Source organism: Anarhichas minor, unplaced genomic scaffold (assembly GCF_050575085.1).
Source record: "Anarhichas minor isolate MPS153535 unplaced genomic scaffold, ASM5057508v1 ptg000004l, whole genome shotgun sequence".
In the NCBI taxonomy this organism is placed as follows: domain Eukaryota; kingdom Metazoa; phylum Chordata; class Actinopteri; order Perciformes; family Anarhichadidae; genus Anarhichas; species Anarhichas minor.
In genome coordinates, this window is record NW_027466450.1 from 17,055,922 (window position 1) to 17,068,625 (window position 12,704).

Here is a 12,704-nt window from a genome sequence, read left to right on the forward strand (position 1 = left end):
GACTCCACTGAATATCTTTGGCTTCTGGACTCTCGGTCGGACAAACCAAGACATTTGAAGATGTCTCCTTGGACTCAATCTCAACAATGTGTGCTGCACTAAACACCACTCGTGTTTTATAGACTCAATGATTGATCACTTTAAAAACATAACTATTCATATTATTATATACACATACAGCTGTAATGTCTCCTCTGAATGACTCTCTGCTGATGTTGAAACATGTAGCGGAAATAATAAGAAGACGCTGACCACGTTAATCTGATCGGAACATCTCAGCCTGCTGGTGGTCATGGAAACAATCATATGATCTGCAATCAGTCCGCAGCTTCTTGTGAAATTGATGATGATCAGTTTCACAGAAACACAGAAAAAAAGGTTTGATAAAGTTCACAGAGTAAATATCTTAAATGGAGCTATTTAAAAAAAAAAAAAGCAAAGGCAGCGAGAAAGAGACTCAAAACAACCATAAAAAGTTAAAAAACAAACCCAAAGAGACACAAACTGACTATAAAGAGACTCAAAACTACAACAAATTGTAACAAAATGACTACAAAGAGACATAATGCAACTACAGAGAGACTCCAAACAACCACACAGCTTTAAAACAATCACAACAAGACGTAAAACTACCACAAAGATACTTAAAACTACCACAAAGACACTTAAAACTACCACAAAGACACTTAAAACTACTACAAAGAGACTCAAAATGACAGCAAAGAGAATGTAACTGTTTCCTATATTTCTGTTTCTCTAGCTCTATAGATCTATAGTTCTATGGTTCTATACTACTTCCATGAGCCCACATGCTGTACAGGACAATAACTCAACAGATTGGAGTCAGACCAAAGTGAGAACAAGACACCAGAGTGAAGAAGTGTCTGATCCACTGGTCACACTGGAAACATGGTGGACAGAAGAAGCTGATCATGTGACAGAGACTCTTCTCTGTAAAACTAAAGACCGATAAACCATCAGTAAAGCTCCACCTCTTCCTGTACACAGATATACACCGAGGACAGCACACAGACACTCAGACGGGAGAGAGACGGGCAGAGAGACGGACAGAGAGACAGACAGAGAGACGGACAGAGAGACGGTCTACCTGGACGTCATGGATCACCTGTTGATGCTGATGCTGTTGTTGTGGAGCTCAGGTAGGACTCTGATTTAGAGAAGATGTGTTTTATTACAATATTACTGTTGTATCTTTAAATCAGAGAACACATACATACACACAGACACACCTACGCACACACACATATACACACACACACACACATATACACACACACAGAGACAAACACGCACGCACAAAACACACACACTTATGCTCAAACACATACACACACACAAACACACACACACACACAAACAATCAACCACACACAAGCACGCACACACACACTCAAACACACTTGCTCACACACACATACTCACGTGTGCACTCACTCACTCTCTCTCTCACACATACACACACACACACACACACACACACACACACTAAACAGTGAAGACAATGGAGTGAGGTGAAGTCCTTCAAGGTTATTGCGATGAAATAAAAAAGAGTTTAAAAAATAATGACTTAAAGTGATTAATTGTTGACTGCATGAACTCTACCAGCCGCCATGTTAAAATAAAACACCACAAAAGTTCCTCTTAGTTTATAAAATGTTTCCTGAACTTTGTAACATCGTTAACATTCAAGTTAAAATCCCCAACATGTTAATCAAACAGTGATTATATTTGTATTAAAGTAATATTTCTGTGATCAATGTATATCCATAATGATCTCTGTGTGCAGTGTTGATAGTGTTGGTGGTCGAGTCCTCCATAGATTCAGACTCATGACTGATAGACAGGAAACGATGCAGCATGTGATCAGTGAGGCTGTTTGTAGTCTGATATCAGCCTCACTGTTTCCTGTTCACTCTCCTACAGACGGACCAGAGCAGCATTAAGCTACTGCTAATGCTGACTCAGCATTTACTGCTGCTTCACATTAAAACACCTCAACAAGACAATCACAATGGGGGCTTTTATTGTGAAGGACTCACAGGAAACACAATGTATTCATCACTGAGGTCAAAAACAAGAGAGACCATCATGACTCGCTGCCTCTGATTGGCTGAACCCTTTTAAGCCCTCTCTGTGCTGCCTGGTAATAATCAATATAACATGTTGTTATTATCAGTAGTAGTAGCAGCATCGTGTTCCAGACACTGGTGGGAAACAAATATGACCCTTTAACCTACTCTCCTGTGATTGGCTGAAAAGGAAGAGACGTCTAAAAACACGTCTTGTTTTAAATGCAAGTTTAACTGAATATAAATGTAACAACATCACAATAAGGTTTTGATGAAAATATCAAATACATTCAAAAAAATAAATTTGTGGATTTCTATTATATTTACTTAAAACGACAAATATGTGTCTATTTCTCCAGGACTCCAGGCTGAAGGAAATCACACATCAACAGGTGAATAGAGAAAGAAAAGAGAAATAAAGAACCAGTGAAGCAGAACCAGCAGTCAAGTTTTAGTTTATCTTTTATTAATTTAATTTGTTTCTTTACTGACGACTCTCTTGTTTCTGTTCAGAACATGTCAGGTTGGTGGGAGGAGTCAGTCGCTGTGCAGGAACACTGGAGGTGAAACATGAAGGAGACTGGAGACCAGTATCTGGCTCTGACTGGAGCCTGAAGGATGAAGCAGCTGATGTCTGTAGAGAGCTGGACTGTGGCTCTGCTGTTTCTATAGGACAGAGAATAGAGTTCTCAGAGAGATCTGTGTGGAGGATCAACACTCTCTGTGTTCAGTCTGGATCTGCTCTGAAGGATTGTGTAGCATCACGTTACTCCTACCGCTTATTGGATCTCACCTGCTCAGGTAAGCCCATCAGTGACATCATCAGTGACATCATCTATGACAGTAATGTATCCAGGTGGACACACACACACACACACACACACACACACACACATGCAGCAGCTAGAATGGCAGCAGACTTGTCTGATGAGCTGCTGCCTCAGTAAACCAGGTGCTGAATGCACCAAGACATCTTTATATATGGAACCTCCATGTCTGCTGCTCCAGGAGTCCTCTGGGCCGACCACCAACCAGCCTGAAAGGACTCCTCCTTCAGCTCCACAGCTTTCTTATTCACTGGTTTCCACCAGCAGCTTCTTTGGTTTCCACCATAACAGGCACCAATGACCTACTGGACACAACTTGGAGCAGCTCAGCTCAGCCGGGGGCTCGTCAGTATCTCCACACCATCCTTCAGCCTGGACACTCCTGAAGGAGAGAGTCCAGCCCCATCTCTTTACATTTTAGGGATCATTTTATAAACACATTTATATTCTGGGTCACAGATCTTCAAAGAAAAATAAGACAGAATGTTATTTAGTGTCTGGTGTCTTTTATCTCTCTCTCTCTTTCATCTTCTATCATCTCTCCAGACTCTGTCAGGCTGGTGAATGGGACGAGTCTGTGCTCAGGCAGACTGGAGGTGAAGTCTGACCAGTCTAACCAGTGGTGGTCCTCAGTGTGTGAAGATGACTTTGACCAGCAGGATGCAGAGGTGGTCTGTAGGGAGCTTGACTGTGGGGCTCCTTCAGTCCTCCAGGGGGCGCTCTATGGAGAAGTGGAGGCTCCAATGTGGACCAAAGAGTTCCAGTGTGGAGGCCATGAGTCTGCTCTCCTGGACTGTAGAAGCTCAGGCTCAGATAGAAACACCTGCTCACCTGGCAAAGCTGTTGGACTCACCTGCTCAGGTAGAAGAGGAGCTGCAGCTTTGATCTGGTTCATTTCTGTTCTACTGAAACTCACTTTGTTCTTTACTGACGACTCTCTTGTTTCTGTTCAGAACCTTTCAGGTTGGTGGGAGGAGCCAGTCGCTGTGCAGGAAGACTGGAGATGAAACAAGGAGACTGGAGACCAGTAGATGTCTCTAAAATGACCCTGAAGAAAGCAGCTGATGTCTGTAGCATGCTGGACTGTGGCTCTCTTGTTTCTATAAGACCGAGTTATAGAGCGGTGCCCTTGAAGACATCTCTTTGGTGGATCAACTCTGACTGTTTAGACTCTGGATCTGCTCTGAGAGATTGTTTAACATCATATTCCTCTCCCTCCATCTTTGATCTCACCTGCTCAGGTAAGCCCATCAGTGACATCATCTATCTTCATCCAGGTGGAACACTGATACTATTTATCTCTCAGTAAAGCTCTTCTGATGTTCTCATGTTGCTCCTCATAGATGTCAAGCTGCACAATGTCTTTGTCCTGATGTTTCTCTTCTGTCTGCATGTGAGGAGAGTTCACAGTGTTAAAGCCTACTTGACAGCAGTTGTGTCTTTTAAACGTGTTTCCTTCACTGATCCTGTTGTTCCCTCAGTGGTGGGCCGTCAGGGCCAGCAAAGCCTTCTGTGCTGGCCTAGACAGACTCACAAAGTTATATTATTTTATCATTTCATTATTTTTCATAAATACACTCCATGTATTATAGATTATCTCATTGCACAGCTACTGTCTTCCTCAGTTGCTCTGCTTCCAGCACAGCTTGTTTTAAGTGGAGCTTTTATCCAATCAGAGTTCGTCTCTATGTTGTCTCCAGGTAAGAAGAGAGGCCTGAGGCCTTCACACTTACAGGTGTTGCAGTTTAAGTGAATGGGGACGATGTTGTTGATTGTCGTAGTCTTCAACCAATCAGATTAGTTTGACCTGTTGGACGTATTCTTTGACGTGTCAGAGCTTCTAGCTGCTCTACAAGTACGTCATCATTAACGTGCAGCTTTTTACACACACGTACACACACTCATTCACACATCCAGGCTGTGCTGTTGTGCTCATCTCAGGTGCACGTGGTGTGTGAGCGTGGCCTCTATTGTGTGCCTCATTGCGCCGTTATATATTCGTGGCCTCGCTGCCATTGTGTTGTATTGCATGACGTAATCAAGATGGCCGCCATCTTTCTCCTCTTCTCTCTCCTCCACCATTGTTAAATCTCGTGGGGCGTAACCACCTACGAGGCCACACACACACACACACACACACACACACACACACACACACACACACACACACACACACACACACACACACACACACACACACACACACACACACACACACACACACACACACACACACACACACACACACACACACACACACACAGCTCACTTTGCAGATAAGACAGACGCTGTTCAGAGTTTAGTAAAGTAAAACAGAATCCTCCTCCCAGTCTGACTAAAACTGGGAGGTTTCTGATCTTTTGATATTTGTGTTTTGAGCTAACTTAGCGAGCTGGTTGATCACATGGACAGTTGTAAACTTCTCCAGCTCGTCACTGACAATGAGCAGTGACCACGACTCCCAACATGCCGAGCAACAACAGGACAGAGCCAAAGACCGTTTATAAGAAGTGGACGTAGTCACTGTGACGTCATTGATTGGTTTCTGTTCTACCATTTAGAAACCTCACTCAATGCTCTGTATGTGATGAACCAGTATTTTGCTATAGTTAGTATGTTTTGCATAATTATAAATATTGCTGATTATTATTTACTTATTGTATTTTTTATTGCACATGTGAATTGTTGTTTCATGACATCTTGTTATTTAGTGTCTGGTGTCTTTTATCTCTCTCTCTCTTTCATCTTCTATCATCTCTACAGACTCTGTCAGGCTGGTGGATGGGACGAGTCTGTGCTCAGGCAGACTGGAGGTGAAGTCTGACCAGTCTAACCAGTGGTGGTCCTCAGTGTGTGAAGATGACTTTGACCAGCAGGATGCAGAGGTGGTCTGTAGGGAGCTTGACTGTGGGGCTCCTTCAGTCCTCCAGGGGGCGCTCTATGGAGAAGTGGAGGCTCCAAAGTGGACCAAAGAGTTCCAGTGTGGAGGCCATGAGTCTGCTCTCCTGGACTGTAGAAGCTCAGGCTCAGATAGAAACACCTGCTCACCTGGCAAAGCTGTTGGACTCACCTGCTCAGGTAGAAGAGGAGCTGCAGCTTTGATCTGGTTCATTTCTGTTCTACTGAAACTGACTTTGTTCTTTACTGATGACTCTCTTGTTTCTGTTCAGAACCTGTCAGGTTGGTGGGAGGAGCCAGTCGCTGTGCAGGAAGACTGGAGGTGAAACATCAAGGAGACTGGAGACCAGTACATGGCTTTGACTGGACCCTGAAGAAAGTAGCTGATGTCTGTAGCATGCTGGACTGTGGCTCTGCTGTTTATATAGGACCGAGTTATAGAGCGGCGCCCTTGAGGGGATCTCTTTTGTGGATCAACTCTGACTGTTTAGACTCTGGATCTGCTGTGAGAGAGTGTTCAACATCAGGTTCCTCTCCCTCCATCGTGGATCTCACCTGCTCAGGTAAGCCCATCAGTGACATCATCTATGTCTAATATGTTTTGGTCCAGTCCCTCCCTCACTAAAATAAAACCCTCTCTATCACAGGAGGCTCTATCCCTTCATGAGCTTCACCTGTCTCTTCCTTATTCGTGTACCGTTAGATTCCACATTGTCTGCTTTCAAACGTGACTTGTTTGCATGTTTAACTCTACTGGCTCAGCACCTGGTGCTGCTGAAGTGGAGACATGTTTCTTCATCTAGTTCAAGGCACATCTTCTGAGGTGTGGATACTTGTGTTCATCAGTACGTCCCATAACTCTTCATTCATGCAGGTGTTTCCCTTCATTTGATCTCAATGTAGATGTGCAGTGAGAGAATCTCTTTCTCAGCAGCAAAGCTGTCCAGGTGGAACACTGATACTATTTATCTCTCAGTAAAGCTCTTCTGATGTTCTCATGTTGCTCCTCATAGATGTCAAGCTGCACAATGTCTTTGTCCTGATGTTTCTCTTCTGTCTGCATGTGAGGAGAGTTCACAGTGTTAAAGCCTACTTGACAGCAGTTGTGTCTTTTAAACGTGTTTCCTTCACTGATCCTGTTGTTCCCTCAGTGGTGGGCCGTCAGGGCCAGCAAAGCCTTCTGTGCTGGCCTAGACAGACTCACAAAGTTATATTATTTTATCATTTCATTATTTTTCATAAATACACTCCATGTATTATAGATTATCTCATTGCACAGCTACTGTCTTCCTCAGTTGCTCTGCTTCCAGCACAGCTTGTTTTAAGTGGAGCTTTTATCCAATCAGAGTTCGTCTCTATGTTGTCTCCAGGTAAGAAGAGAGGCCTGAGGCCTTCAGACTTACAGGTGTTGCAGTTTAAGTGAATGGGGACGATGTTGTTGATTGTCATCGTCTTCAACCAATCAGATTAGTTTGACATGTTGGACGTATTCTTTGACGTGTCAGAGCTTCTAGCTGCTCTACAAGTACGTCATCATTAACGTGCAGCTTTTTACACACACGTACACACACTCATTCACACATCCAGGCTGTGCTGCTGTGCTCATCTCAGGTGCACGTGGTGTGTGAGCGTGGCCTCTATTGTGTGCCTCATTGCTCCGTTATATATTCGTGGCCTCGCTGCCATTGTGTTGTATTGCATGACGTAATCAAGATGGCCGCCATCTTTCTCCTCTTCTCTCTCCTCCGCCATTGTTAAATCTCGCGGGGCGTAACCACCTACGAGGCCCCACACACACACACACACACACACACACACACACACACACACACACACACACACACACACACACACACACACACACACACACACACACACACACACACACACACACACACACACACACACAGCTCACTTTGCAGATAAGACAGACGCTGTTCAGAGTTTAGTAAAGTAAAACAGAATCCTCCTCCCAGTCTGACTAAAACTGGGAGGTTTCTGATCTTTTGATATTTGTGTTTTGAGCTAACTTAGCGAGCTGGTTGATCACATGGACAGTTGTAAACTTCTCCAGCTCGTCACTGACAATGAGCAGTGACCACGACTCCCAACATGCCGAGCAACAACAGGACAGAGCCAAAGACCGTTTATAAGAAGTGGACGTAGTCACTGTGACGTCATTGATTGGTTTCTGTTCTACCATTTAGAAACCTCACTCAATGCTCTGTATGTGATGAACCAGTATTTTGCTATAGTTAGTATGTTTTGCATAATTATAAATATTGTTGATTATTATTTACTTATTGTATTTTTTATTGCACAGGTGAATTGTTGTTTCATGACATCTTGTTATTTAGTGTCTGGTGTCTTTTATCTCTCTCTCTCTTTCATCTTCTATCATCTCTACAGACTCTGTCAGGCTGGTGGATGGGACGAGTCTGTGCTCAGGCAGACTGGAGGTGAAGTCTAACCAGTCTAACCAGTGGTGGTCCTCAGTGTGTGAAGATGACTTTGACCAGCAGGATGCAGAGGTGGTCTGTAGGGAGCTTGGCTGTGGGGCTCCTTCAGTCCTCCAGGGGGCGCTCTATGGAGAAGTGGAGGCTCCAATGTGGACCAAAGAGTTCCAGTGTGGAGGCCATGAGTCTGCTCTCCTGGACTGTAGAAGCTCAGGCTCAGATAGAAACACCTGCTCACCTGGCAAAGCTGTTGGACTCACCTGCTCAGGTAGAAGAGGAGCTGCAGCTTTGATCTGGTTCATTTCTGTTCTACTGAAACTCACTTTGTTCTTTACTGACGACTCTCTTGTTTCTGTTCAGAACCTGTCAGGTTGGTGGGAGGAGCCAGTCGCTGTGCAGGATCACTGGAGGTGAAACAGGGAGACTGGAGACCAGTACATGGCTCTGAATGGACCCTGAAGGAAGCAGCTGTTGCCTGTAGAGAGCTGGACTGTGGCTCTGCTGTTTCTGTAGGACAGAGAGAGGACTCCTCAAACACATCTCTGTGGGGGATCTACTATGACTGTGGTCAGTCTGAATATGCTCTGAAGGAGTGTATAACATTAGATTACTCCTACTTCTTATTGAATCTCACCTGCTCAGGTAAGCCCATCAGTGACATCATCTCTGTCAGCAGTGTTTCCAGTATGTTCCTTCCTCTGTCACAGTGACAGTCAGTGGGTTTCCATTGGACTGAACTGTAAAGTTAACCAGGACAACGACATCCTGAAGTGTAGAGAGGTGGACTTGTTTCTGGAAGCTTCAAATAGGGGTGGGAATCACCAGAGGTCCCGCGATACGATATTATCACGATACTGCGATATTCTGAGTATTGCGATAACATAGGCCTATATTGCGATTTATTACTTTTTTCAACTTCAAATGATGTCCCCAAAGGAAAACTGTGTCAACATGTTTTATCTAATAAGATAAAGTTTTCAGTCTGTTCATCTCACTTCAATCATTTTTATTGCAGCAGAATATGATTGTCAAGCAGACAGACTGACCAACAATGTCATAAATGTTGCATGAACCTGACAAACTGAACTGTTTGTATTACTACATAGTCCAACTTAACTGAATGCAAACGTGTGGACTCAGTATATGAACTATAACTTATATAAGTAGGATATTAGAGTTATATAACTCAGTATAACTTGTGATGCGTGGACATGAGGGCAGAGAGACAGTTATGCGCTGCACTCTCCCCATGAGTCTGGCTGCTGTTGGCAGATTTAACCCCGTTGTGAGGCCAGATGTCTCTCTTTGTTTTGACCCACTTCCTACCAATCACGCTGACCCGGGACCTCTGCTGACCTCACCAGAAAACAACTCAGCACCATCTAGTGGACTGAAAAAGCAATTGATGTGATTTTTCAAAAAAAAAAAAAAATATAAAAAAAAAAAATAGTTTATATAATAAAAGATCGATACTTGGCCTCCGTGTATCGATACAATATCGCCCCGCAAAATATCGCGATACGATGCTATATCGATTTTTTCCCCCACCCCTAGCTTCAAACCCTCCTTAGACTGCTGAGCTCCACCTGAGAGGACACACCTGTCTGTCTGTCTGTCTGTCTGACCTGTGACATCACGTCCTTATTCAGGGTCCATCTTGTTCAATGGAGGGTAAACATGGACTTTCATCATCTCTCTGTGTTTACAGACCTGCTGCTTCAGCCAATCATCACCGTGTCCTCCTCAATGTACGGGGTCTCCGAGGCCCAGCAGCAGGGGGCTCCGGTGCTCAGGCGCTCCACCTTCACCATCAGCTGCTCCATCCAGCCACAGTACCCAGGAGGCTCCTTCCAGCTCACCTTCACCTCCTCCAACTCAGCACACAACTACACCCAGCCTGCTGTCAATCACTCTGCCCACTTCCTGTTTCCTGCTGCAGAGCCCGCCCACCAAGGAAGCTACAGCTGTGTTTATCACCTCCATGTTTTTAATCATACCTTCTCCTCTGAGAGCCGTCTGCTCTCCATCACTGTCTTAGGTAAGCTGACTGTTCACATGCAGGTTTGGTTACCAGGATGACTCTGGTTCTCTGAGAACTGAAGCACCTTCTGACGTGACCAATCACAAAGCTCCACTGCCACCACATCAGTCATAACACCCCTTAGCCCCCAACTCACCATCTTCAAGTGTAGTTCCTCCACCTATCAGAAGCAAGAAGGGCGGTGTGCTCCGATACCTCACTCAGAGAACCAGGGTCATCCTGGACACCAAACGCTGAGACAGTCGTTAACGTGTTGATGTGTGTCAGTGATTGTAGATTTCAGGGTCAGTGGGAGCTGTTGGACTCATGATGTCGTGTGATGTGATGACTGTCCATGTGTTTGTTCAGATCCAACACCTCTGATCATCAGAGCGATCGTCCTGCCGCTGGCTCTGCTGTTGGTGAACGTTGCCCTTTACTTCTACTGTAAGGTACGGACACACGTCTGTTGTTTAGACCAGCCACTGAGATGAAGCTCTCGCTCTGTGTTTAGTGAACTGAAGACAGGACTGTGCTGTCATGTCTCTGCAGGCCAACAGGGGGCAGATGCCGTGCGGACAGAAGAACACTGAGCTGGTTCGTTATAAGCTGGGTGTTCCTGCAGCTGAAGAAGAAGAAGAAGAAGAAGGAGCTCAGGGAGCAGAGTAGCTCCTCCAAGGAGCTCATCTCACATCCAGATGGTTTCTACCACACAACCACCACCAGCTCCCTTTGATACGCATGTTCCCTTAAACCAGAAGGCTGAATATGATCTCACATTATTACAGTCTGTCTTACTCTCAACAATGTGTTAGTCTCTCCATACCTTCTGACTTCCTGTCTGTGGCTCTCAGCTCCAAGCCCATTGGTTCCTGCTGAAGACGTGAATCTTTAAAAGCACCTCACAGATATAAAGCTTCATTTAAAAGTAGACTTGAGAGCAGGTTTACCAGAGTCCAAGCAGAAACCAGAGACTATCAGGAACAATGTTAGTGTGAGATATTAGAATAAACATGAACCATTGACTTCCATCTTCTACATTCTGTAGAACGATACTCAATGTTCACAATCTGTTGCTGTTTGTCCTTTAAAACATAGAATGAGCTTCATGACTTCACTTTAGCCTCCTTGTGGTTCACGTGACTCTTTATTGTAGTGAGCAACATTTAGCTAAAAGATAATCATAATAATACAAATCAGAACAATAGTGCATCCCGCTGTCATCAGCCCCTACAACATTTATTTTTACTATTTTGCTCATAGTTTTACTTCATGATTTTGTAATTAAGGATTTTGCTTATTTTCTATAATTAATGATTTTGCTGACATCATGAGAACATTGTAATTATTGATTTTGCTTGTTTTGTCATAATTAAGAATTTTGTATATTTCACAAGAATGCTATAATTAAGAATTTTGCTTAAATCAGCATTTTGCCTAATTTTTTAATGAAGGATCTTAATTATTTCATCAGAATTTTGCTTATTTATGTACTTCATGTATTTAATTCATGTTGCAATCAATGAATTTACCATTTTTTATATAGTTAAGGATTTTGCTTATTTCATAAGAATTCAACACATTTCTGTACTTTGTAAATTGACTTAAATTTGTAACCGAGGAATTTAAAAAAACAATAATAAAGGATTTTGCTTCAGTCATGAGCCTTTCACTTGATTTTGTAATTAACGAAATTTCCTTTTTCATTAAAATTTTGCTTATTTTGTACAAAGAATATTCTTATTAACAATACTTTTGTAATTATGGGTTTTCCTAGTTTCTTAAGTGAACTTAATGTTTTAAATGAGGACTTTTAATTTATTTTAAGTGTTCAGCAACATTTTGTCGATGAGGATTTATTTTTTGCTTATTTTTGTACTTTTGTGCTAAAGAGATTTTGATATAAAATATCTTAACGAATCAAACAATCTAAATAAAATATGAACACATGCATAAAACTAAACACACATACTTGTACTGCACAGATACATGTAGTACTAGTACTACTTTAACAAAGTACTTTAAGGGTTGTTGAACTCGGGTCCAGTCGGATCATTTCTGGACGTGGAACAGACAACATGTCTCTTTAACAACCAAAACCAAACCTGAACGTCATCAGAAGCACTTTAACTCACATCAGCACATCTGTGTTCAAATGATCAGTTTTCATGTGGCACACACACACACACACACACACACACACACACACACACACACACACACACACACACACACACACACACACACACACACACACACACACACACACACACACACACACACACACACACACACACACACACACACACACACACACACACACACACACACACACACAGATGAAATGATGAACACTGAGTTTACAATTCTAATATCTTAAATGTATCTGGTGTTCTGTGCTCAGAACTGAATT

The 12,704-nt window shown here is 43.2% G+C and overlaps 1 protein-coding gene across 3 annotated transcripts; it reads left to right on the top strand.

Moving 5' to 3' along the window:
* Positions 1–1,054: 1,054 nt before the first annotated feature.
* LOC142971030 (scavenger receptor cysteine-rich type 1 protein M130-like) lies at positions 1,055–11,942 on the top strand. Of its 3 annotated transcripts, none has more exons than XM_076111619.1 (12): positions 1,055–1,160; positions 2,450–2,482; positions 2,604–2,891; positions 3,464–3,778; positions 3,871–4,158; positions 5,681–5,995; positions 6,088–6,378; positions 8,225–8,539; positions 8,632–8,913; positions 9,980–10,309; positions 10,661–10,743; positions 10,844–11,942. In XM_076111619.1, exons 1-12 carry the CDS (start codon positions 1,118–1,120, stop codon positions 10,958–10,960), a joined length of 2,700 nt encoding a protein of 899 aa, XP_075967734.1. In that variant the 5' UTR covers positions 1,055–1,117; the 3' UTR covers positions 10,961–11,942. The 3 variants fall into 3 exon arrangements, with proteins under 3 accessions (XP_075967734.1, XP_075967742.1, XP_075967752.1); XM_076111627.1 differs by having other exon boundaries at positions 8,632–8,838; XM_076111637.1 differs by lacking the exons at positions 3,464–3,778; positions 3,871–4,158.
* Positions 11,943–12,704: the final 762 nt, after the last annotated feature.

Excerpts from the sequence above, each read along its gene's own strand:
- LOC142971030 (XM_076111619.1), top strand. The coding sequence starts at position 1,118 with ATGGATCACCTGTTGATGCTGATGCTGTTGTTGTGGAGCTCAG. Across the intron at positions 6,379-8,224 it reads CGTGGATCTCACCTGCTCAG|ACTCTGTCAGGCTGGTGGAT; the intron begins GTAAGCCCATCA and ends TCATCTCTACAG. Across the intron at positions 8,914-9,979 it reads ATTGAATCTCACCTGCTCAG|ACCTGCTGCTTCAGCCAATC; the intron begins GTAAGCCCATCA and ends CTGTGTTTACAG.